Source organism: Gobius niger (assembly GCF_951799975.1).
Source record: "Gobius niger genome assembly, chromosome: 2".
Classification (NCBI taxonomy): domain Eukaryota; kingdom Metazoa; phylum Chordata; class Actinopteri; order Gobiiformes; family Gobiidae; genus Gobius; species Gobius niger.
The window spans coordinates 17,539,965-17,564,771 of NC_136853.1; the positions used below are offsets into that span (position 1 = coordinate 17,539,965).

At 41.6% G+C, this 24,807-nt stretch overlaps 2 protein-coding genes across 2 annotated transcripts; both read right to left on the minus strand.

Moving 5' to 3' along the window:
• Window positions 1–1,026: 1,026 nt before the first annotated feature.
• On the minus strand, window positions 1,027–5,800 carry gpat4 (glycerol-3-phosphate acyltransferase 4; the record flags this gene model as incomplete). The annotated part of the gene is made up of 13 exons (XM_079552255.1): window positions 1,027–1,224; window positions 2,644–2,723; window positions 2,797–2,925; window positions 3,007–3,092; window positions 3,163–3,218; window positions 3,278–3,393; window positions 3,483–3,576; window positions 3,662–3,751; window positions 3,834–3,905; window positions 4,505–4,787; window positions 4,858–4,927; window positions 5,463–5,589; window positions 5,778–5,800. 13 exons carry the CDS (start codon window positions 5,798–5,800, stop codon window positions 1,119–1,121), a joined length of 1,332 nt encoding a protein of 443 aa, XP_079408381.1. The 3' UTR covers window positions 1,027–1,118.
• A 1,055-nt stretch (window positions 5,801–6,855) lies between these two features.
• On the minus strand, window positions 6,856–24,211 carry cabp1b (calcium binding protein 1b). The gene is made up of 8 exons (XM_079552305.1): window positions 23,769–24,211; window positions 23,294–23,539; window positions 8,485–8,515; window positions 8,256–8,399; window positions 8,068–8,177; window positions 7,868–7,942; window positions 7,731–7,803; window positions 6,856–7,459 (listed from the first exon to the last, which is right to left on the minus strand). Exons 1-8 carry the CDS (start codon window positions 24,024–24,026, stop codon window positions 7,434–7,436), a joined length of 963 nt encoding a protein of 320 aa, XP_079408431.1. The 5' UTR covers window positions 24,027–24,211; the 3' UTR covers window positions 6,856–7,433.
• Between the last annotated feature and the right edge of the window lie 596 nt (window positions 24,212–24,807).

Consider the following 24,807-nt stretch of genomic DNA (forward strand, 5'->3'; position numbering starts at 1 on the left):
AAGTCCAAATCCAGCATCGCAATTACAAAAGCATTTTACATAATATAAATGGTTGTTTAAATGTTTAGGCTACTTTTTTAATGTTCTATCTCGAACTATAATCCAATCAGAAAGCAGAGTGAGCCCCATGCCTCGGGCTGCCAGATCCAATGGCTAAAACCAGTATTCGGTAAACCTAAAAGACACCGCAGAAGTAGGCTAGGACAAGCTTACCTCGCCGACATAACATAATAACATAACATAATACGTACACTATACAGTCAAGTTTGGACACACCATCTCATGTCATAGTTGTCTTTATTTCCAGGACTATTGACTTTGTAGATTCTCACTGAAGGCATAAAAAACTATATGGACACACATGGAAAAATGTAGTCAACAAAAACAGGTGAAATAAAATATTTTAGATTCTCAGAAATAGCCACCCTTTGTATTGATTACTGCTTTGCACATGTTTTCCAACAGAAGGAGTTCCCAGGGATGCTGAGCACTTGGCCGTTTTGCCTTCACTCCTTCTCATCCCAAACCATCTCGATTGTGTTTAGGTCAGGTGACTGTAGAGGCCAAGTCCTTCTTGGTCACATGCCCTCACACAGGGTTGTATTTGAGGTCACTATTCAAAAATAAAAGACCGGTTGGCACCTGTGTGGCATCACCTCTAAGGTGCAGTCACTTCGGGAAGTCTGAGGAAAGTGACTCGGATGAACTCATCCTCAGCAGCAGAGGTGACTCCCGGTCCCTTCTTCTTTAAAGTATTGATGGATTGCTGAATAGTTGTTGAAAAGGGCTCTCAGCTGTGTACCAACCTGACTTCACAAAACAACTGATGGGCCCAACCCTCTTAGGACAGGACATGACACAAATTACACTTGGCAAGACCATTACAGGTTTTCATTCAAGAGTTTGATGCTTTCAATGAGAATCCACAATGTAACTAGTCATGAAAAAAACATGAATGGTGTGTCCAAACTTTTGACTGGTATTTATGGTTCATTTGAGCCTGAACAAAATGAGAAATCCCACAGGCCTATGTCTCAAACACTGATATTCTCCGTTTCCTTGAATTCATTTCCGTTCCTTGTTTCCTTTTCAGACAGTTTGTGATCTGAAGGTTTTTCTCAGCCTTCGTGGGCCTGTTTGTCGCCCACAAGAACTTTGCTGTAAAGCTTTTGTTGCTCTTTTTTGAAGTCATCCTTAACTTTGGCTCGTTTTAATCCTCCGTCCCTGGAACAAAATAACAGGCAGCTAATAGTCTGGTAACATTATAGCAGCTGTACCAGTAGCAAAAGTCATGTTCAAGAACTATGTTGTTAAAGGGATATTTCAGGATTTTTGACATAGGGCCTCATTTTATCCGAGTGATTTCTGAAGATTTATTATTATTATTATTATTCATGCAGTCCTTATGTTTGAAGAGTTTAGTGGTGCTAGGCTAGTGCTAAGCTAGCGCATATCTATGGTAACTAGTAGCCTGAATTAAAAACAGTCTGACCCAAGCTCAGTGCACCTGAGGCAAATCACTTATAACATCACACTACCCATATAAATGTCTGTGTTGACTGAATATGTTTTGAAATATAACAATTTTGCATTTAAAATAACTTATATTTGAGCAGCATCAGCTTCCTGGTTGTAGCTACACAGCAGCGGAGTGATCTGCTCGGTTACCGGATCTACAGTAGTTTGTTTACCTGCGGCCGCATTACTACATGTGGAATTCACAAAGGAGCTTTCTACAAATCAGATATGGCAACATTTGGAGGACGACCCCATGATTATGAAGAGGTTTTTAATGCAGGCTACTAGTTACCATAGACATGCGCTAGTCTAGCAGTAGCCTAGCACCAATAAACTCTTCACATATAAGCTCTGCTGGAATGAAAAAAATAAATACAGATAAATCTCCAGAAATCAAGAATGAAGAATGAAGTAAACAGGCCAACATCTATTCTACGCGTCAAAAATAAAAGTCATCTAAAGATTTTTTTATTTTTTTATAGTCAAGTAGCTACAGAAGCCACTTTTTCATCTTCAATATTACTCAGGTAGAAGTACTATGTGAAAAAAAGTACAATTACTTCAAAAAGTTTCTCAATATACTGACACTCTCTTGCTATCTTATCTTACTATCATTTCTTTACAAATACAATTAAGTAAAATAGACTTAAAGCTGCATTATGCAACTTTGTATGCGAAAACAAAAGTTGACATTTGTGCATATTTCACCTTGTAGTGACCCAGCGGCTGTATGAGTGGTCAGCATGGCGCCTTTACTTTCCATCACAGCGGCCCCGACAACACTCCAGGATCTATCGTTTAGTAGGTTTTCTGGTGAGAGAGTCCGTCAGTGGTGAAAACCTTCCAAACAATTGATGATTCTGGAGCGTTTTAGAGACCGACGTGATGGAAAGTAAAGGCGCCATGTTGACCTCAACAGCCGCTGGGTCACTGCATATAAAAGCCACATAAAAAGTTGCATATTGCAGCTTTAAAGAGGAGGAGAAAGTTTTCAATCTAGATTTTTCTTTTCACTATTTACATTGGTTATCTTACAAAATACTAAATCAAAAGGCCTTATATCAGTAATTCCATATTGGCAAAACGACACTCATTCAAATGTACTGAACTTAACAGGAAACTCACCAAACAAGGTCCACAAGTCCTCCCTGCGCTGCAATGGCTGACTTCACCCTATTGGCAAACTGCACAGCATTTTCCTCTTCCTGACAGACAAAAGGGCATCAAAGGCGGTGTATGTGTTGTGTAATATAGCCTGTACACATAAGAAGACACTACCTCTCTGTTCATAGGTGGCAGGTACCACACACTGCAGACAATAGCCCAGCTGCTCATCATCCTTAGCAAGTAGTTCACAATGCCATATTTACTGCTGTTCCAGAAAGCGTCACCAAAGCGAGGGTCATACTTAAACACAGCAGCGCATGCAGTTCAGGTAAAATGTAAATGACAACAAGCATTACGGAAGCACAGAAACTCGTCTGAAACCTTAATGGCCACTGGATAGACGGTGCAGCCAACCTCAAAGCTCCCCTTTTTGAACATCATCACTGAAGTATTATTTACGCAAGTCCCTGTGTACAGAACTCAGTCACAGAAAACAGATAATGCACACAATAACTTCAATAATGTAGCTGAGCAAACCTTCAGGAAATATGAGAATGGGCAGTTTGCTTTGGTCGGCAACATGGTCACCAAGTCTAAAAGTAAAGAACATTTAGTTATTAACTCTTTAACTGAGGTTTTGTTGCAGTTGTACCTTTTGGCCACTAGGTGTCTGTCTTTAGCCTCTGATCTCTCAAACCAGATGTGTGGGGAGGCTCTAACTATGGCTCTCTGTAGTATCCCCATCAAACCTCCATGTACCTGTCCAACCTGAGTGAGATGCAATATGTTCTCCCCTATTAATATCTATTCAGGTTGAATTTCAAAGCCTTAAGGGGGAAGGAGAAAAAAAAGTCTACCAATGAGTAGCAGCCATCATTGGCCAGGATGATGATATCAATGGGGGTTGTGTGATTGGCAACACAAATCCCTCCATTCTTGGGTTTGTTCTCCCTGTAACAACAGTCAGAAGCTGCAGCTCAACATTTCTTGGTAACAATGTGTAGAAAATGTATGGATAAGCATTAATGTAGCTTACTTGTTATGATAAGTGATAATTGCTGTCAAAGCTCGTACAAAAATACGGTAGCACATGAAATGGACCTTCCCATTCAGCCTTGAACAAAGTCTACAGTAAAACAGAAAACAATATTTATAAAATGGTTCAAAACTATATCAGGCTTTGTAATGGCTTTAAAACCGGCACTCACGCTTCTGGTAAAAATGCCACAAGTGGAGTCAAAACGATGAGCAGAATGATGCCGGTGATGGCCAGAGCTACCCTGTGGATCATGGTACACATGAAGCCTTTGACATCAAATGTTGGCTCGTCTTTTTCTAACGTTACTAGCCACTTGATGTTTTGGATGTGATAAAAGCATTTTGATATTGTTAATCCAGTGTTTCCCGAGGGGTATGTAAACACTGAGCAGGGGTACTGGGAATTATTTCCCATTTACAAAGAAGTTCAAACTGATTACAGATTGAATATTAATTTCAAAAGAAAACAGTTTAAATCATAATTTGCAATTTCAGTCGTTCAGCTTTGTTTTGAACAGAATACATTGTATTTTTACTAAAAATCTGATCTGTTTCTGAATAATTGTTCATCGATCTCGACATTAGGGGCACTTCAAATACAATAGAAACATCCAACACTGGATTGATCTATAGAAAACAACAAAAAACGTGATGTACTTTACGCTTAGAATAGATTGAACATGTTTAATTTTCTTATTGTAACAATATCATATCTATGTATTTTTCATTGGGCCAACGTGGTGAGAGTGAAAGGGAGAGTTGTCAGTGGTGAAACCTTTCAGTGTTTGGCTAGTGTTGATGTCCAGCCCTGTTTAAGGATACAAACAAAGAGTCAAATGACCTGAGAGGCAGCATCACTGCATATCTGAACAGGACCCCCAGCGCCCACAGCACAGTCAACCTCAGACTGATGTGCCGGAAATTGTGGTTTGTTCTCGTCAGGAGGTTCCAGCTCTCGAGTTCCTGAGCTGAAAAACACTTGGTCACTTCATCGTCCACGATGCTCTCCGCTCCACTGCGGCAAAAGTACAGGATGTCGGCCATCTCAAACTCTGAGCTGGCCGAGCTCCTCAGCTCTCGCATCTCCTGCTGCAGGGAAACTGGGGCCTCTTTTACTATTATACCTATAACAAGGAGTCAACATTTTTAAAGGAAACATTTAATTCATACAAAATACAGCAAAATTGTGATTACCATTGCTGTATGGCTTGTATATTTTCTCATTTTTTTCTTTTTCTTCAATTTTGATCCGTAAAGTTGCCCACTAATAATACAAGAAATATATATAGAGAGAGTTATTTGCATTTATAGCTAAAGTCAAATCTATTCTGTCTGCCACAGAATACAGTATGACAATAAAACGGTCCTGAATTCTCTGTGACATAATCCTTCAACATGACACTTCAGATAAACTACATCCTCTAACTGTAGTTCAACTGCCTCCAGGGCTCTCTCTAAAGCCGCAGGCAAATCTATGTTACACTCATTAATTTTACACTCCCACAGAGCTATGTAATCTCAGGGGTCTCTCGACTAAGCCCATTAACAAGGTCAGGTCTTCACAGAATATGACATTGTGTAAAAGAGGTCCTTAAACACAGCACATCTCCTCAATCTACATGAGGTACTCAATGCAAATGCATTATTTTGATAACCCAGCATTGCAAAAGAGTTTGGTGTTGCTGTCCTCTCTTGTTTATGTTTTGGGTAAGATTATGTATAATGCTCTGACTGGTAATCAAATGGTCATTTCTGGTCAGGCCTTTCTTCTCCATTTGCACCGCTGTACTAAATCATACCTTAAATATCTGCAGAAGTGTTCTCATGTAAAATGAGCGAATCCCAATAGAGACTCCGAAGACAGCAGGCACAATTATTAAAATCAACAGAAGAGTCCACCATAATGTGGCTGCAATGCCGACACACCTGCACAGGAGGTTGTCAAACGAAAATACAAACCAAGTCATGTGATATTAAAAAGTGGAGATTTGACTCTATTAAGGAAGGGCCGTTGAAAAGTCAGTTCTGTGAAGATATAATGTAAACACAAATTGGAGAAATGCATGATGGGAGTATTAGGCTTTAGACTCGAGCTATTAGGCTATTTTACTCACCCAGCAGAGATAGATGAATCCATGCAGAGCTCTCATATCATCCTCCATGCCTGAAGCCGACAGTCCAGTCATTCACAAAGGTCTTTCTGCCTGAACTGTGTCAGACCCGCGGTGATGTAGCCCTATTGTGTTCAGGAAAGTGTGACAACAGGTGGCCATGAGCAGAGCTGTGTCTGCACTGAGGACTCCTAAAGCTGATTAGCGTCCTCACAGATGTCACTGGAAAGGCCAACTACGACAGCATGTTTCACTTCATATTTGCTCTAACTCTAACGGATTAAACCCCGATTCTAATCACTTTTTATGACTTTTTTTCATGGTGGACGACAATTATGTACATACATACATACATACATACATACATACATACATACATACATACATACATACATGCATATATGAATGCATACATGCATACACACATATATAAGCACACACAAACAAATGTAGGTATACATGTATGTACGTACATACATGCTCTTGAAAATAAATAATACATACATACAGTACATACTAAGGCTTTTGCCTTCAGACGATTAGTCCTCCATAGATTTACAGTTTGTTCCATATAAAAGGCATGTGTTCCGTCTGACTTAAAAAATTAGTTTATTTGTTAGTGTTTTGCTACAAACAGCTTGTTTCCTAGCCTTGCATGCATAGTTCCACAGATATGACATATAAAATGATAAGACCTCTCATTAGGCTTTTTAAACCGACTTAGGTTGCATGCAGATACAGTGTATTTTGCCCTTGTTGACCCCACATTAAAACATATCCATGATATAACATGTTATTAAATGCACTGATATGTACAGATAAATTAGTAAACTCTCTTTGGCTTTTAGCATAAAAGGAGCTGATTTATAGCATATTGACTCTTTACTGAAGGTACAGGGCATAGAATTGGATGCTTTTTCTGAGGTAAGAGCTCTTGTATCCCCTGGGTCAGCTCAGTAAACTTTATACTTATATACGGTGTGTATATATACTGTATATATATATGTATATATATATACACACACACGTATAGGCTAGTCATTACAACAATAGTAAGCTACGCATTAAAAACCTTAACCATTCTAGACATTTTCTGGATCTTAAAGAACATATTTTTCCACATGTATTTACCACAGTAAGACAGTCTGAGTCCAAAATTGTTACAAATAATGACTTTACAAATAGTCCTGCCTTAACAGTCACACATTAGATGTACAGTAAAAATCTAAATGTAACAACAGTATACGCACAGACACGCAGATGTCACAATACAACATATAATTGGTTATGTTCATATTGCTTCTATTTCTGTGCTTTTTTTCTCATTGATTTGATAAAGGTCTCGTCTTGTTATTCAAAGGCTTGTGCTGGCATACTGTTCTCAACATACGATTGCTACAGTTGTATTGCACCATATGATAATATAGGCCCACAGTAATTTTTCTTTTGCACAGTACGAAAAATGCTTGAGGCAATGTAACGTATAAATATAATCTGTAAAGCCATAAATGCAGCTGTTGGAGGCCGGAGTTGCTCATGGCTTTAGCGTGGCCGTATCCAGGCAGGGCTGATATGTTTAGTAACAGAGCAGTGGTCTGTACTTCTCCCCATTTGTGGAGGTTGAATAAAAGATTTTGTCATGTGTCTCCGTTCTGAGACTCATCGTGACATCATGCGCACAAATTCTGCAACACAGAAGGAAACCAATGGGTTATCTTTGACACAATCTTTATAAATCAATACCAATTAATGTTGTAAAATATTCCTTCCAAAAAATGTGACTCATGGTTTGAGCCGACAAATGAGGCAGCCGACCTCCTTGATCTCTTTACCTCAGCTTTATCTCCCCCAACAGAGGAGGATTTGATGTAAGTATGTCTCACCTTTAAGCTCTATACTAAATGTGTCTTGCTTTCTTTGAGTGGCTGTGTGTCTGCCTTTTCTTTTTAAATTTACCTTCAAAGTCTACATGGCCATCTCCATTGAGATCAATGTCTCTGAGGATGTCCTCTAGATCTCTGTGACCAACCTAAGGAGAAATATATGCATGACATTAACGTACACTCAGTGTGTCACAAATAGACCATCTGTACCTGTTGTCCCAAAAGCTTTTTCATTGCCTCACGGAGTTCAGCTGTGCTGATCATACCATCCCCATTTGTGTCGAACTAAACATGAAAAAACAAACACATATAATCATATAAATAAATAAATAATGGCATCCCCTTAATTTAGAAGAGCTTGTACCATTGCTGCTCACCCTAAAACTAGATAAACTGATGTGAACACAAACCTCTTTGAACGCATCTCTCAACTCTTTCACACCGATCATGTCTGCTGTTTCAGCCAAAAGCTTCGGCCCCATTAGTTCAACAAAGTCTTCAAAGTCCACATGTCCTCCCACTGTTGGAAGGAAAACAAAATGAATTGTGCAACATGATTGAAGTCATAGAGATTTAAGTGTAATTCCACTGTGCTTACAGTTCATGTTGATCTGCTGACTCAGCTCGATCAGCTCCATCTCTGTGGGCATGTAGCCCATGGTGCGCATGCAGTTCCCAAGGTCTTTGCATCCAATGAACCCATCTTTGTCTTTATCAAACTCCTTAAACGCCTCACGCAACTCTGCAAACATACACAGCTCAGTATATTCTTGACATGTGGCCAGAAACAGATATTTCAATTCATTCATAGCCACAGATCAGCCTACCATCCATTTCTTCTGGTCTTAGCTCTCTGTCCTATAAAAAGGACACAAATAAAGGTTAGAACTCTGCTGATTTTGAAAAGCAGCCAGTGAACAGCCGTCCTTTCACCACATGATGTGGTTGAAAATAGAAAACTATAGGCAGGTTCAGAGTGCCAGCAGACCCCACTCTTTATACTCTCCTCCAGAAAGAGGAACGTATTACTCATATCTCCTGCTGTTTAGTTCATCTAAAACAGGCCAAATAGAAATATGGGAAGGTTTTAATTTATTTACTATGAACCCCCCCCCACACACACACACACAAAATAATATAAATAAATACATCCGATGTTTACAGTTACTATTAAGCGCCGAGCCAAGACATAAATCACGTCAAACAGCATTCAAAGCTATAGCATTGTAGTGTTATATCCAAGTCAATCACACTCACATTTCTAAAGCTTTAATGGGAGCAAGAGCAACAAACAACTGAAAAGCATTATTTCCATGGATGTACAGTATAATGTCATCTAATCAGGCTCCCAGCATCTCAGTGTCGTTCTGTTCTATTTTGTTGTTCCTGTTTTTAATATTTTTAAGTTTGTCATTGGCTGTTTTGAAAGGCACTTTTAAATAAAATGAATTATCATTATGATGTTATTATCTGCCACAGCTGTGATGAAACAATCGATCCCGGCAGCTTCATATCCAAGTGAGGGTCACTTCCTAACTCATGAATGCACTCACACACTACTTTCAGCATCACAATATAAAGACACTATTTTTTCCTAGAAAAAAACATGTAACCATAGAAACTAATGGATGGTTGAACAAACACATGTGCTGTCTGGATGTTTCTGTTTTGCTAGCACTAGTCTCCTGCTTCCATGCTGCTCTATCTCCCGGACTTACGTACAGCCTGCCGGCTCTCAGCGAAGCCTTTGCGCAGGAAGATGCATGCGGGCCCCAAAATGTTGTGCATGTTGACTCCGTTCTGGGCCAGGGCCACAAGTGGCTCTAGATGGGCCCCGCCAGAGCCCCCTTCCTCACTGGACTGCACTGCCTTGTACTTCTTTTGGTCCTGGAGTCACAGCCAGGGCGTCAGGATGAGGGCAAACACAAGGGTCAGGAGTTTTAGTCAACTTAAAACGAGACAGAGCCACCAGACAAAGGTGGGATGTGGAGGTGACAGACACGTGCACGTCTCTGCGAGGCGTGGCATCAGGTTAGTCATAGTGCGGCAAGTAATGTAGTCAGACACACAAGCAACTGATGCCATCTGCTGCAAGTCACTGTAAGGTACGACAAACAAACAGTATCCCAATGGGCCAACTGCAGAGCTTTGCAAAAATGTCTTTTCACATTGCAAAACAAACCTTACATAAGACATTACAATTATTTGAGTCAGATTCAAAAAATATGCGGAAAATGTGTATAATAAAACTGCTACAGCTCTGCAGTTTGAACATGGGAATGATGTAAATCTATGAAGGAAATTCTTGCTACATTGTGTACAATTAGATGAACCAGATCTTTACTGACATAAAGTCCACTTGATAGACCCGTGTGTCCTTGGTTTTAGTCTAATATGTGCAGTGCATCTGGAAAGTGTTCACACTCCTTCACTTTTTCCACAAGTTGCAGCTTTATTCCAAAATGAAGAAAGAATAAACCCTCATAAATCTACTAACAATACTCCATAATGGTAAAGTGAAAATAAATAAATAAAAAAAATCTAGAAAACATTGCACCTTTATTAAAAATAAAATCTGAAATATTCACACTCTTTGCTTTGACACCCAAAACTGAGCTCAGATGCATCCATGTCCGATCGTCACTGAGATGTTTCTACAACTTCACTGGAGTCCATCTGTGGTAAATTACATTTTCTGATTTGTGCTGCTGTGTGCGCTCGAATCATTTCAAACTGCACAACAGCCTGGGGACCATGGCTGAAATCTTCACATGGATTTGGGACCAATCACAGAACGAGGAGGGACGGCAGGACGATGACGCACTATTCGATATCTTATCGAATAAAACTTTTTTTTTCTTTCTATGTTTATTTACAGATCCAACATGACAGCAACGACTCCCATGTTTTGATTAAGCTTTAGACCGTGTTCTAAATAATTTAGCTCAAAAGTTTACAGCAGGTACGTCATACGTAACCTAATACAATGAAGATTGGCAATGGCTACGTCCAGACGCATGATAAACATTTGTAGCGCCCAATAAACGGCTGTGGACAATCGTAAACCACACCTCTCCTACGAGAAAATGCATGGGTGGTTCCCAGACTCAATATAACTTGTGATATTTTCTCTGCCGATAACTAGGCTATGTTAGAGCAGAAATAGTACAGCAATGTAGACAAATCCTGAAGCGCCCCAGAGCGCTCAGCACCACAGACTGGGGGAAACCGTTCACCTTCCAACAGAACAACGACTCGAAGCACAGCCGAGAGAACGAAGGAGCGGCTTCAGGATTCAGGACAAGTCTGTGAATGTGCCTGAGTGGCCCAGACGCAGCCCAGACTTGAACCCGATTGGACACCTCTGGTTGTGCAGCTGACAGAGCTTGAGAGGATCTGCAAAGAAGAATGGGAAAAACATCCCAAAGGCAGGTGTGCCAAGACAACGTGAGGCTGTCATCACTGCCAAAGGCACCATGTTTTTGTTTTTTTATACATTTGCAAAAAAATCTTGAGTTATTTTTTTCTGCTTTGTCATTATGGGGTATTAAGTGTGGACTGATGACGGGAAAAAAGAATCATCCATTTTGGTATAAAACTGTAACATAACAAAATGTGGAAAGGAGTGTGAATACTTTACAGAAGGACATACTGGATCATTAGAGGAACATGTGCAACAGTGTGACCTCTGTTTCCCTGAGATCCTTCAACCGTTTCACTGCAATCACCTATAGGCTGTATGCACAGTCCCCGCACGTGACGTCTTCCTGGACAGTCAGCCAGACGCTGTACTTCCTGTCGGCGATTGTTTACTTTCACAACTAGCAGGTCCCGCACAAATACAGAGAGAGCTCAGGATCTGGTTAAGGACAACGAGTTACTGATGGACAACGTGTTACAAACATCATGTTCACTGTGAATCCTGGACCCAAAGGAAACACAGTGGTCGTAAGGTGCTTTTATCTTAGAGCTAAAGGCTAGTGTTAAAAAATTATACTACACTACTATTAGTCAAACTACTAACAGGACGATTCTTTTTTGCGCAGGCTCGTTCAAAACTTTGCGCTAGTTTTAATTTTTATTTTGTTTGCCGCGTCAGCCTCAAGACAAAAACATCCCCTGACCGTTATGAACACGGAGGTTTCTCCAGTGAAGTCCTTACGTCTCACGTAATATTTTCTAACCTGCTCCAGCCACATCTGAACTTTTACACGCTGTCCTTTACCAAATCTTGAGCTATCGCTTCATTTCTGTGGGACCTGCTCATTTTTAATGGGAAGAGATAGCGGACAGGAAGGACAGCGTCTGGTTTACTGTCCAGGCGGAAATCACTGTGCATAGAGCCCATTGACTTTGCATAACTTCAAATCATAACAATGCCGCCCAACAAGTGACTTCCTGTTTCGGTCCAGCACATCAACATGAAAGCACACAGCTCATCTCGTTGAGTGGTTCAGCAGGTACTTGCAGCATTACAAGATTATAAGTAAATATACACATTTGAAGTTTTTGGTCTGTTAATCGTTAGGCAGAAAGAAAGTTGAACTGATGAAGATGGTGCTTTTATTTTGGTGTGCTGGATCGAAACAGGAAGTCACTTCTCGGGCAGTGTTGTTGATCCGAAGTTACTTACACAGCACACTAGGGCAGGGCGATATGGCCTAAAATCTAAAAAAGAAATATCACGATAACGATGTACTTGCCGCAACTGTTCCATTTTAGCTTTGTTTTACATTTTTTACGTTTTTTACTTTTCCTCAACTTGTGCAATCCTGCTGGAACGATATTTCCTAGCAACAGTCTATGGGACTTTTGAATGTGGGCGATGTATGTTTGATCCATGTGTGTAGGAACTGAAAAACGAAAAAAAACAAAAACGTTTCTACCAATGACCTTCCCTCCCCATCTGCTCTCGTGCCACTTCTGATTTGGATTAATGCAATGCTACATTAACCAATACAGGAACGAATGCCTACTGGGTAATCTGACCAAGTCATGCATGGAGAAGGGCTTGCGAATCATGTCAGAAAGTACCACGAAGCCTCTTGCCAGCTGTTATATAACCAAAGAGAAAAGCAGAGATAATGTGAAGAAGTACTTCAGCACACAGATGGCATCAACAGTTGCTTGCCGTGTTTCCTTCAGGTGTGGTTGTGTCGTAGAGTAGAGCATTCAGGCGTGCACGGTCAGAATGAGGACAAGTGGAAATTGGCATATACAACATGATGGTCGTCAATGGTGCGCATGTTTATCAACTACCCGAAATGTATGTAAGGCATTTGATATTGTAATCGTATCCAACTCACAATTTCCTTTTTATATAGTGACCCAACAGTGTCAACAGTGTAAAGCAGAAATGTTCTTGTGAAAAAAAAATCAGGTGCTCTTCAGGCTTGGAGGCCATAAAAGTAGTAAGGCTCTATAGAGAAAGCTAAGCGACTCTGAATTTGCATAGACTTATTTGACGCGTTTCGACTCACAAGGTCTTCATTAGAATTAGTGTCACTAATTCTGAATCTACGCAAATTCAGAGTCCCTCAGCTTTCAGCAGTAATATCGTATTTGAAAGCAACAGCGGCGACAAAAGAAGGTCTCTCTAAGCGACATACATGATGCATAAAAGCTGATAACCCTGTAGTTTGACCTCAACATGTGAAATGCATTTGGTTCTCGAGTTATTTAATAGATTGTATTAGTTGACCTCTTAAAGGGATATTTCAGGATTTTTGACATAGGGCCTCATTTCCTAGTTATCCAGAGTGTTGCTGATTTCTGGAGATATATTTTTTTTTGTAATTCATGCAGTTCTTATATTTGAAGAGTTTCGTGGTGCTAGGCTAGTGCAAGGCTAGTGCATTTCTATGGTATCAGCTAGCCTGCATTAAAAACAGTCTGACCCGCTCCACAGTGCACCTGAGGCAAATCACTTATAACACCAGACTAACCATATAAATGTTTGTGTCGATAAAATAATTTTTGGAATATTACTGACCTTGCATCACATGAATGATCGTATTTTGAGGGACTATTTTCTAGCAGATCACTCCACCGCCGCGTAGCTTATACAACCACGAAGCTGATGCTGCTCAAATATAAGTTATTTTAAATGCAAAATGGTTAAAATTATTCTATCGACACAGATATTTATATGGCTAGTCTGGCATTATAAGTGATTTGCCTCAGGTGCTCGGTGGAGCGGGTCAGACTGTTTTTAATGCAGGCTAGCTGATACCATAGAAATGCACTAGCCTTGCACTAGCCTAGCGCCACGAAACTCTTCAAATATAAGAACTGCATGAATTAAAAAAAAAATACCTCCAGAAATCAGCAACACTCTGGATAACTAGGAAATGAGGCCCTATGTCAAAAATCCTGAAATATCCCTTAAACCCCCACCTGAACCGAGCACATTTTATCCAGTTTGGCTTTAACCAAATCTGAAAGCTTAAAGAGACTAGATGCACGTTGGTCATTTTATACTCACTACTGCCACCTCAGGTCTTAGGCGTAACTGCAGCTTCTATATTAAGCTTGTGCACTTCGACCCGAATTAACACCTTTCTGAGTGACAGTGCAGGATTTTAGAAGCACTTGTGGTGAACAGGTCTGAGCTCATTCTACACATTGGGACATGGCTTGAACATGTAGGGGGATGAAAATACTGAGTTTTAACATTTTTAAACTCCGTATAGTCCCTTTAAAGAATAAAGCATTAAACAAAAATGTGACAAAAATGCGACGACAATGCGATAAAAAAAAAGGTTACTATAACTATTGTAGGTCTTAGCCATTACATGAGGCATTACACTGTTGCTCTCCAGTTGAGAAGCTTTTAGATTTGGGTAAAGCCGAACCAGAGAAGAGAGCGGAAGAGTTTCATTTTTCAGTCTTCTTTCAATTGTTTTTCTCCATGGATTTAGTGTGAGAGGTTAAAATGAGAAAGTCGGCTAAGGTGAGGGTTTGGCTCTCGGGTGTGAGGCGTCCATCAGAAACTGAGTCCCACTGAAGCCGGCGCAAAAGTTACTGCCGTCCCCAAATACACAGAGTCTTGTATGGTACTTTTGTATTCAAAAGCGTCACTCTATCTAACCTTACAAACGATATTTCTCTGCGCCCCCTAGCAACAGCTGCACACCTGTTTTAAACATCTGTGTCCTCAGTCCTGCTGTTGATGCTGCCAGTCTAGTGCTAAGGCTGCAGTCGTACGCGGGCGCTGACATGAAGCTAATTCACCTGTCCACTCCAGCAGGTCAAGACCCACCTCTTCTGTCCTCAACTGGTACATTGTTGACACTAATTTGAGAGTGTATTTTTAACATCACATCTGCCCTGCTGAGAACGATAATAATCTTAAGCTGCTTTTGGTCCAAGCTTCAGAATGTCACAGAGGTTATTCAGGCTGAGCGATTTGGGAAAATATCGACTTTTTATTTTTTTTAGGCTGTTGTTTGTTAGGTTTGAAAAAAAACATATTCAGCCCCATTTTAATTAACAAGAAGGTCTGAACTACAGGTTTAGCAGACTTTTTTTTTTTTTTCCATCCTCCAAAAAAGTCTTACTGTACAAATTGCAACTATATAAGTCTTGCGGCCCTTTAGATGGCATTAAATAGATATGTCGTTGTTGAGTGGGGAAAACAGACATGGAAGTAACGTTGCACTCACAGAAGGGAATGTCAACGTAGGTCAAGTCAGAACGCCTTAGGTCAAATCTGGCAATGACACAAGCATGCACCGAGGAAAGAAACTAAAATCTTACCTTCTTGTTGTAAGCTTTAAGCGACTTTACAGAGTTGCCCATTGTCAAAAAAAAAGAAAAAAAAGAAAAGAAAGAAATTCAAACTAAGTCCTCTTACGTTTTCTTTCTATTCGTGCCTGTTTGGTTTGGGCTGCGTGTGGTCACCCGCGCGGGCATGTGTGTTTGCATGTGTTCCGGGGGCATGCACGGGAATAGGAGTGATTAGAAAGGGAAAACAGGGTTCAGTGGGTCAGTGGCTAATACAGGCGGACATTTAGGGATCAGGGGAGGAGGAGGAAGGAGACGGCTGGAGACAAGGAGACACCGACGGGGGGCGAGCGCCAGGGGGGAGGGACACTGAGACCAACGCGGGACAACAACACAACAGATCCAAACATGACAGAGGTGAGCGGGTGAAAGAAACCGCATGCGTGTGTGGCAGGAGCCCGAGAAGCAAGCGCCAGGAGTAGGAAGCCAAGATTGCTTATTCATCGCATCCTTTTTCCCCACTCTCTCTCTCTCTCTTTCTCACTCTCTCTCTCTCTCTTTGACATATCCCTCACCCCCCACCACCACCTCAACCCCTCCCTCACTCAGTCCGTCTGCCTTCGCTTTCCCGTTTACTCCCTCTCTCTCAGCTCCACATGCATGTTTTCCTTTTCTTTTTTTCTTTTTCCTCCCTCTTTTTAAATCTCTCTCCCCATGTGGAAGCAGGCGAGTTCGGACAACCTTCCCCTCAGCAAGACGTCGAATTTGAACACACACATATAGATGCTGGGACACCGTACACTACACACAGAGATGGGGAAGTAGAGCTAAAAATAAAACACTCTCATCCCCCCACTATATACGCCAGCTTCTAGCCCCAGCATCCCTCCGTTCTATGCTCTCCACAGTAAGCGCAGGGAGGGCCGGGATGCAGATCAAAGGCAAAAACGTGCAGGAGATGACACATGGGTTTGCTGCTTCTGCCGCTGCACGCACCATTACAAAAGCTCTCCCCATTCACCTCATAAGAATGGAGATTCTTGGAAGCCACACTTGTCCTTGAAGCTTTGTACGGGGCACTAATAAGGCTCGCCATCGGAAGGTTAAGTGCAGACTCGGGCAATGTGATGTAATGATCTTACTCATTGTTCTAGTTGTATAATGCATGTCCTGCTGTGGTCGAAGCTATGAGAATGCGTTTAACAGAGAGAGAGAAGTTTTCTTTTTAACCTCATAACCAAGCTCATTTTCTCCAGTTTGGCTTTACCCTAATCGAAAAGCTTCTTGGAAAGACACATGTCAAGATAGTGACAAAAATGAGAAGAAAACAAGGGTAAGAACGCAAAAAAAAAAGTGACAAAGACTCAACAAAAAAAGGGGCAAAAATGAGATGAAAAAGAACGTGAAAAAAGTGATGATAACACGAGGAAAAAGATCCGTTTAGATCACTTTTGTAGGTCTTAGCTTTCAAATGAGGCTGTAAACTTCAGTAGAGAGGCTTTGGGTGATGCTGAAGTGGTAAGAAGACTATGAGGGCCATGAACTTGGTGTTATTTTTTTTTTTTTGCTTTATCACTACCTCGGAATATTTGTAGCTCATATGACAAGGTATTAGGGCAGGGCGATGTGGCCTAAAATATCTATCACGATATTTGAAAAAAATATCATGATGACAATATATATTTGACGATGTAATTGACAACAGACAAACTACTTGAAAATTCCAGCAATCTCAAGCATTTCACATCCATCATTTCATTTTACTTGTTACAGCATAAATCATATCATGTCCCCAACGATACAAAAAATTACAACGATATCAAAAAATTATGTAAGGGATAATGTATAGAACGCTGGTCATCATTGGTTATATTCGCCCTGTCGGAAAATAAGCACCGACAGGACAAACCGGTCTTGTTTCACCCTGAAGGTAGGCCTACTTATTTCCCGATAATGACCAGCGTTCTTTACATTTTCCCGCTTATTATACGGTTATTTGCCAACTGAACACACACAAAATAAACTTCATACACTTTTATAAAGGCCGAAAGTTTTTTTTAATCACTTCCGCGGGAAATAGTTCCCAAAAGTTTGTTGTGCTTCCAGGCAGTGTGGCTAGGTCAGTAGCAGCAAGGCTAGCTACTTATCTCTAGCCTTGCTCCTTAGTTGAAGGTGCAGTTGGAGGAATGGTGGTGAATCTCTGGGTAAGTTAAAGCTGGACTCACGTTAACTTCACGAGCGATTCCCCAACTTCTCTCACAGGGACGGGGACAGAGATAGTGTCCTCTACAACTACGCGCGGAGTGATATGAATGACCGGTATTAGAAGCACGAACTCTGTTGCCATTGGTAATGATCATTATTTTTTTCAGAGGTCCTCTAGCAGAAAATAATGACCGGTGGAATGTTGCAAAATCCCATTCAAGTCAATGGAGTTGCGTTGTGTCTACTTGTTGTCTACTTGCGTTGTGATGAGCCGTATAATAAAGTGTGATAACAATATGCGATAACAATATGTGATACAATATGCGATACAATATGCGATACAATATGGCCCAACCCAACAAGGTGTAGGAAGAAAATTCTATTTACTCACTAAATAGCAGCAATGGGCCATTAACTGGAACAATTACCACTATAGCCATTTACATCTATTCAGTTATTTGTGTATTTTCAAAGAATAACTAATAGTTGACTTCCGCCCTGGGTCATAAAAAGATAATCTCTGTGCGTTACAAGCACCTTCCTCCAAAGGCGGTTTGAGTCTTTCAAACTTCAGGCTGTATCAGTGTCGTCCTCTGTGGATGAGGTCATTGATATTACATAATGGACAAATGCGTATGGCCAATATAAGGAAACCCCTTTTTAATCACCTATACAATTGACATTTGGGCAATTTAGCGGTGGGATAACTAGCTTAAGTGGTTCAATGAATAAAGTAATAATGGTATAAGTAACAAACAGTCATATTGTTACACAAACAAGCTCCCATTTGCCCGGCTCCACTGCGTCCAATTGCACCAAAGTCATTTGAGTTTTGGGTTTGTGTGTGTGGCCGCTCCTCTGGTGGTGAATCATGGTCTCTCACCAGAGGCTCATTGTGAACTTCAGAACACATCAGCCGTCAGACACAGGGCCGTCAGCTCTCATATCGTCACGTTGTCGCGGTGAGCACTGGATACATATCCTTAGCTCTTTTTTTCTCCCACTGTCTCACACCAAACAATTCTCTGTGTGCATTTTATGTAATGGCTCATCACAACACAGCTCTGTCTCAAGGGGACACCGCTAATGACTGACTAACTTCAGCACAAAACCAAGTGCGCAAACTGAGACTGGGTCCAAAGTCAAGATCGAGCCCCGGTCCGGACCAGGGTCACAAGTCTAGAGACAGAGTCCAGAGACTAACATCCAGATCTAAAGCCCAGACCAAGACAGGAATCAAAGTCCGGACCAAGTCTTTCTTTGTGGTTAGAGCGATCGTCCTTCATGCAGCTGCTCGAGGAGACTGCGAGGTCCAAACAGACAGACAGACTTTTGGACAGACTAGAATTAAGCACTGGAACGGCCTCCGTACTCACTGTGAGCACTATGAACTCTTGTTGTGTTATTGATTTGCGCCTGCTTACGTGGGCTATCTCTGAATTCTATGGTCAAGTATTCCCTGCACCACTCACACTCTCTTGCATTACATTTTCGTCACTGAGTTATATTCAATGCTCACTTGCGTCATGTTCTGGAGACGTCACAGCGGATCTGGCAGCTCATCAGGGCACTGCTCTATTCTTGTATTTCTGCTTTATTTCAGATCTTTTTTTTTGCCCCGGTCTCGATATCATTTTCTATCAACCATCTCGGGTGCACGCATAGAGCCCCCAGTTCAGCGACAGCGACGGGAGCACACTGGCTTTCTCATCCCCCTAATCCTCATTTCGAAAAGGGTTTTATAGCTGCAGAATGACTTCTCTACCTCGTCTTCCTTCTACACATGTGCGTCTATAAATAGCCTGCGCTCGTACAGTCGACATGGCCAAAATGTACTACACTGTCATAGGACATCTAATGCTTTGCCCATTATCTTACTCATCTACATGTTGGTGATTTTCTCTTTGAAGTCAATGCCCATCCAATTAGGAGGGAAGAAAGGAGACAAGGGAACAAGCGAGCATGACATGGAGGCAGGAAATGTCCCATGGATGGAACTATAGGAGGAAGTGCAGAGCTATAGACCTCTCCTTGTCTCATGCTGTCAAGTAGGAGCAGACCAATTAGGCTTGATGAGTGCCTACATTATATAACCGTCATCAGGTCTGTCTTACTTGATCCATTTCTTCAGTCCTCTCTCCTCTTCCTTCACACAGATATACGCAGCGCCCTTCACTCGCTTTTTTCTGGCTTTTCACTCTCGGCTGATGCAAACTCAACCTGCTCTCCCTCTTTGAGAGCACAAGAGTCATGAGAACAAATGGTGCTTGCTCCCTCTGCTGGTGAGCAAACACATCACTATGGTTGTTAGTTTGTGGACTGTCATACTGTAGAGAGCAGTTCAAGTTTAAATCACTGTGCTTCTTGACTAAACACTATTCAGATTTTCCCATAACATTCTCTTCTAAATAATGTACAATCTGGCGACTTCATTTGCTAAACAGTGATATCAAAAACAAACCTACTTTTCCGAGACAACCCCTCAAGTGACTGTTACACCACAAAGTGACCTGTCTTCGCGCTTTCTGACCTCTGATCTATTCATCTCGGTTTTCTTCAAAATCATCAATATATCTTTGGCTAAGGATGACGTATAGTTGTCCAACAAAAGGGGGAAGTAGCTGAAAATTGTAAATGTTCGTTCCCCCAATTCTCTGTCTGTCAGGTAGGCGTTTGCCATTGCTTTTTTTTTTTTTTTTTTTTATAACTAAGACAATGCTCATCCCTCCTCCACTGTCATATAATCAGGTCTTGTTGGACTATTTTTAGCATCTAGTGGAAGCGTGCAGTTCTGCTGGGATAGTATGCAGATCTTGATGTTACATAAGAAAAGAGAAAATGTTGCAGTTTTATGCTGTCAAGGCTATGTTGCATCTACGCAGGAGGCGCTAAAGAAGAAGAATCACCTGCGTTTCAGAGATGTTTGCAGAGGATGGGGTTTGCTGGGCACATACATAATAAGACCCTCAAGAGACAGGATGTTTCATTGTTGTTTTTATACTGGGAACATCTTATTAGCAATTACAGCTTTTGCCATTTTGCCATTTAACTTGCAATTCAGACTCAATCGATAGCAATTAATAGCGCCGCCTTACAAAATAAAAGTTGGGTTGCTACACAATTTGTCAACTTATTGCTTTCATTATCCCCTTCCCCTTTCTTTTCACTTCTTCAGGCTTCCAGCTCCATTTTTTTTAAACGACCCTGCGATGTGGGATTTTGTCTGACTGGAAACCCTTGCAGTGATTGAAGCTCTGGCCTGAATTGAGAGCAGTTATTTTGGGATCACATTAGCGCACATGGAGGTAATTGTCTCCTCTTGAGCCCTTTATCATCAAATCGGAAGGATGGATTTTGAAAAGTGCAAAATGAGGAATGACGCATTAGAGGGTCATGGATTTATGTAGAAATGTTCTTTGTGCAGGGCAGTTGCAAATTTGAATGGGTGCAATTATCAAATGTCTGTTTTATTAGTTTACGAACTCCCAAACTGTTTATGGCACGATCCTCAATTAGTGCTTGTTTTCATTGAAAGGGTCAAATAATTAAAAAATGTCTGATGCATTATTGATTTAATGCATTATTTTGATCAAATGTGATGTCTTTTGACCTCCAGACCTCGGTACCTCATGACTGTTTTGTTTTTGTTTAGCTGGTCTTATTTCGGTCTTCTCACACATATTAACGGTTCTGGACTAACAATAAAAAATATTATTAATCAGGATGATTTGCAGAGATGGTAAATATTATTATTATTATTATTATTATTATTATAACCGTTATTAACGTCAGTGACTTTATCATCATGTGGGACATGTTAGTGCAAACTGACTGCAAAAACTGACAGATATAATTGTACAGGACATTGATGTTGCAGTGAGTAAAAAGACCAGGATGTACAAAACGTTAAGATTAAAATGTGCACAATGCAGAGCCAATGCCAAAATGGTGCCAGTGGTTACTGGAGCTCTTGGCACCATCAAAAAGAAAATCGAGAAGAACCTGGCCATCCCAATGCCAAAGAGGTACAGACGCTCGCACTCATGGGAACTGCTCACATCCTGCAAAAAACACTGGATGGAAGCCGTTTGTCCCAGAGACGCAGTCAATCCAAAAGCCGCCGGAGGAAATTGAGATACAATAAGATAATAATAATCTATTGGTCTTTTTCCAGTCGCTTTATAATATTGTGCATTATTCAATCACTTGGTGAATGGTCTCAACTTATAAAGCACTTTTCCACCTACATTTGGCACTCAATGCGCTTTACAGCGAGGAACCACTCACCCATTCACACTCTCATTCATACACCAGTGTAGGCAGACACTGGAGGCAAGGAGGGTGAAGTGTCTTGCCCAAGGACACCATGACAGTGTGCACCTTCAGGAGACGGGATTCGAAACCCGGACATTTCGATCATGAGACGACCTGCTCTACCATCTGCACCACCGACACTTCATACTCGGCGGTGACAAGCTGAGTATATTGACAGAAACGAGGCCGACAGTCTGCGCCACCGGCCCCTCAGTCCACCACCAACCACTCACTCACTCACTCACTCACTCACTCACTCACTACACTCACCCACTCGAATCTAATCCTATAGGGGCGATTTAAAGTGACCTCACACATGTAGCTGGAACCTCACAGTGACATGTATGCAGAACCCACACCACAAGGGAGGCATGGGCAATATATTACCATTAACTATTGATCATTTATATTAATTAATTACTGTAAAACGTACTGAAGGAGGTATGCAATGCACAAATTGTTCACACATATACTGTCCTAAGCATTCAGATTGCAGTAGCGATTAAATGTGCAGCCCTGACATGCAGAGTAGAATTTTCTGTCAAGTTTCTTACTTGTGCAACTACAGTGGCTTTGACAAGCTCTTGGCATCACAAGGTTCATGTGATGGGGAAGTTGATCCCCTCTTTGATACTCAGGTGACAGTGGTGATGAAAGCTTGTGCATTCATAGCTACATGCATGACAGAGCACATCACTCCCCTCTTTTTTGAACTAACTATCGTATCAAATATATGGCCTATTGGGAATGACTTAGTCACAAAAACTACATGCATTTTTAATGCACTTTGCTGCAGTCATTGCACTCAGACAGTAGCTCAAGGTTCACCTGCCTCTGACCTTTACCTTTACCTCCAAGTCGCACCCAGTGCACGACTGTGGCTCTCAACAAAGGAGACGTGATCATTCCCATAGCAACACAATAGCCCTAATTACTACCTATTACTATTGTTATCATTCTTTACTTGCCTTTTACTTGCAGCTCTCGTATAGTGGCTTGTTTATGTAAGAGATTTCTAAAAAGAAACCGCTGTTGTACTGGTCATGGAAAAAGCTGCTGAAACAGCACTCATCACCATAAGCACATGTGTATGCTGTAACCAAATATTGATAAATTGCAGAATTTGTATCCCTCATGCACTCTGTAGATGCACTTTTGTTATAATAGCCAATTTTACACCCATTAAGCAGGTTAACCCATTAAGCCCGCAACTGTGGGCTATTGATGAAGTGACTGATATTTTCTATTGCATTGTAATTATAATCTGGCCATTGAGCTCAGACAGTCCTGCAAAGATTAAGATACTGGCACACTGATCTGCAGTAATTTACGTGGCAAATGTATTAACGCAACTTCTTAGCTGCGCTTCTCTGCGTTTTAATGGTGCCTTACCTGTCCAAACACCGACTTCACGATGGGATGTAGCGTTGAGTCGTATTCAGAGAGCGTTGCGCTCATCCTTTTGCCCGTCCGACCGTGCGCATGATGACGGACAGGTGCACTGGCCGTGGGGCGATCTGTGGAGCTGAGGCTGGAGGAAGAGCCGCGGCTGAGCCTCTGTTCCCGGGTGCTGGGCTCAAACAGGAGGGAAGCCTCGTCCTCGTGCTTGGGCTTGGTGGACGGAGAGGACTTCCTTCCCTGAAAACCAAAAATGCAAAGGACATATTGTTGCATCTTTTTCAAGAGGGTCTGTTCAGAGCGCTAAAATAGTCATCACTCCTTTCTCTACAGGCTGCTATTGATAATATCTCAAACAAAATTAAAAAAAAATAAAAAGTTGTGATTTAAGTTAAGGTTTTAAGCTTAGTAAAATCTAATTGGTTAAACTCGTTGCACTTATGAATCTTCTAGGGAGCACATATAAGACCTTTGCCTGGTGATTCTGTTGATGCTTCGATCTTGAAGTTTTACTTTGGTCTTTCTGACTTGGACTTGGAGCTGAAGTGTCCTCCATCCTTTGCGCTCGCTGCGCTCCGTGCCGGGGCTGACACAGAGGTCTCCTCGCGCTGGTGTCGCTCTCCTCCGTCCGTCCCGAGGACTCTCTTCTACCTGCCGCCGCGGCGCGTTGGCTCTGAGAGCGCAGAAGAGACGTGGTCGATTCGCTTTTTGGGAAAGAGGAACTCATCCTCGTTTTCTCTTAGCGAGAGACAGAATGGTGCAGGTGAAAGCGGAGTGCCTACTCCACGCGCTCGAGCATCCCAAAGTTCTGTGCGCGGATGCTGCCAGAGCTTTTGCTCTTGAACTGAGTGCCAGAGTGAGGCGCTCCACGCGGTGCTATGAGTTTTGCTGTCAGCGCCTCGTGCATGGCCCTGCCACGAATGCGCAGGTTTCACCCACGTCACTGCTCGTCACACTCTCACAAAAAAGACACTCATTTACTACAATCACTGGGAAATCGGCTACAGGCAGACTCAGGAGAACAGAAGGCAGGGATCATTATGAGAAGCTGATAAGTAGCCTAACTCTAACTCAGGCAGCCTATCTCCAATATGAATCATGTTTGGCAATCATGTGAGAAAAAGCATGCGTTCATAGCATTCCTTTCGTGCAGCCTATTTGGCAATGTGCCAAACAAAATTATTCCCTCCAAAGAAATGTTGTCTACATGTCCAGCATTGACTGTAAAATATATTGCAATATAAAATAATGTTTTAAAGCCATAGTGAATGAGTTCACTTGGGGAGACCGGGGCAATTTGTCACACTTTCCTGTTGACAAATTGTCTGTCATATTGAGTAATTAACCTTCAAACACAAGAAAATAGACTGAACATCTTCCCCATGTGCGGGGCAGGTTGTCACAATGTTATGGGTTGGTTGTCACCATGGCCACGGGTATAAGCTAGTTTCGCGCTAGAAAGCATCGCTCTTTACACACGTTTTAAACAACCGTAAAACCTGGTTTCT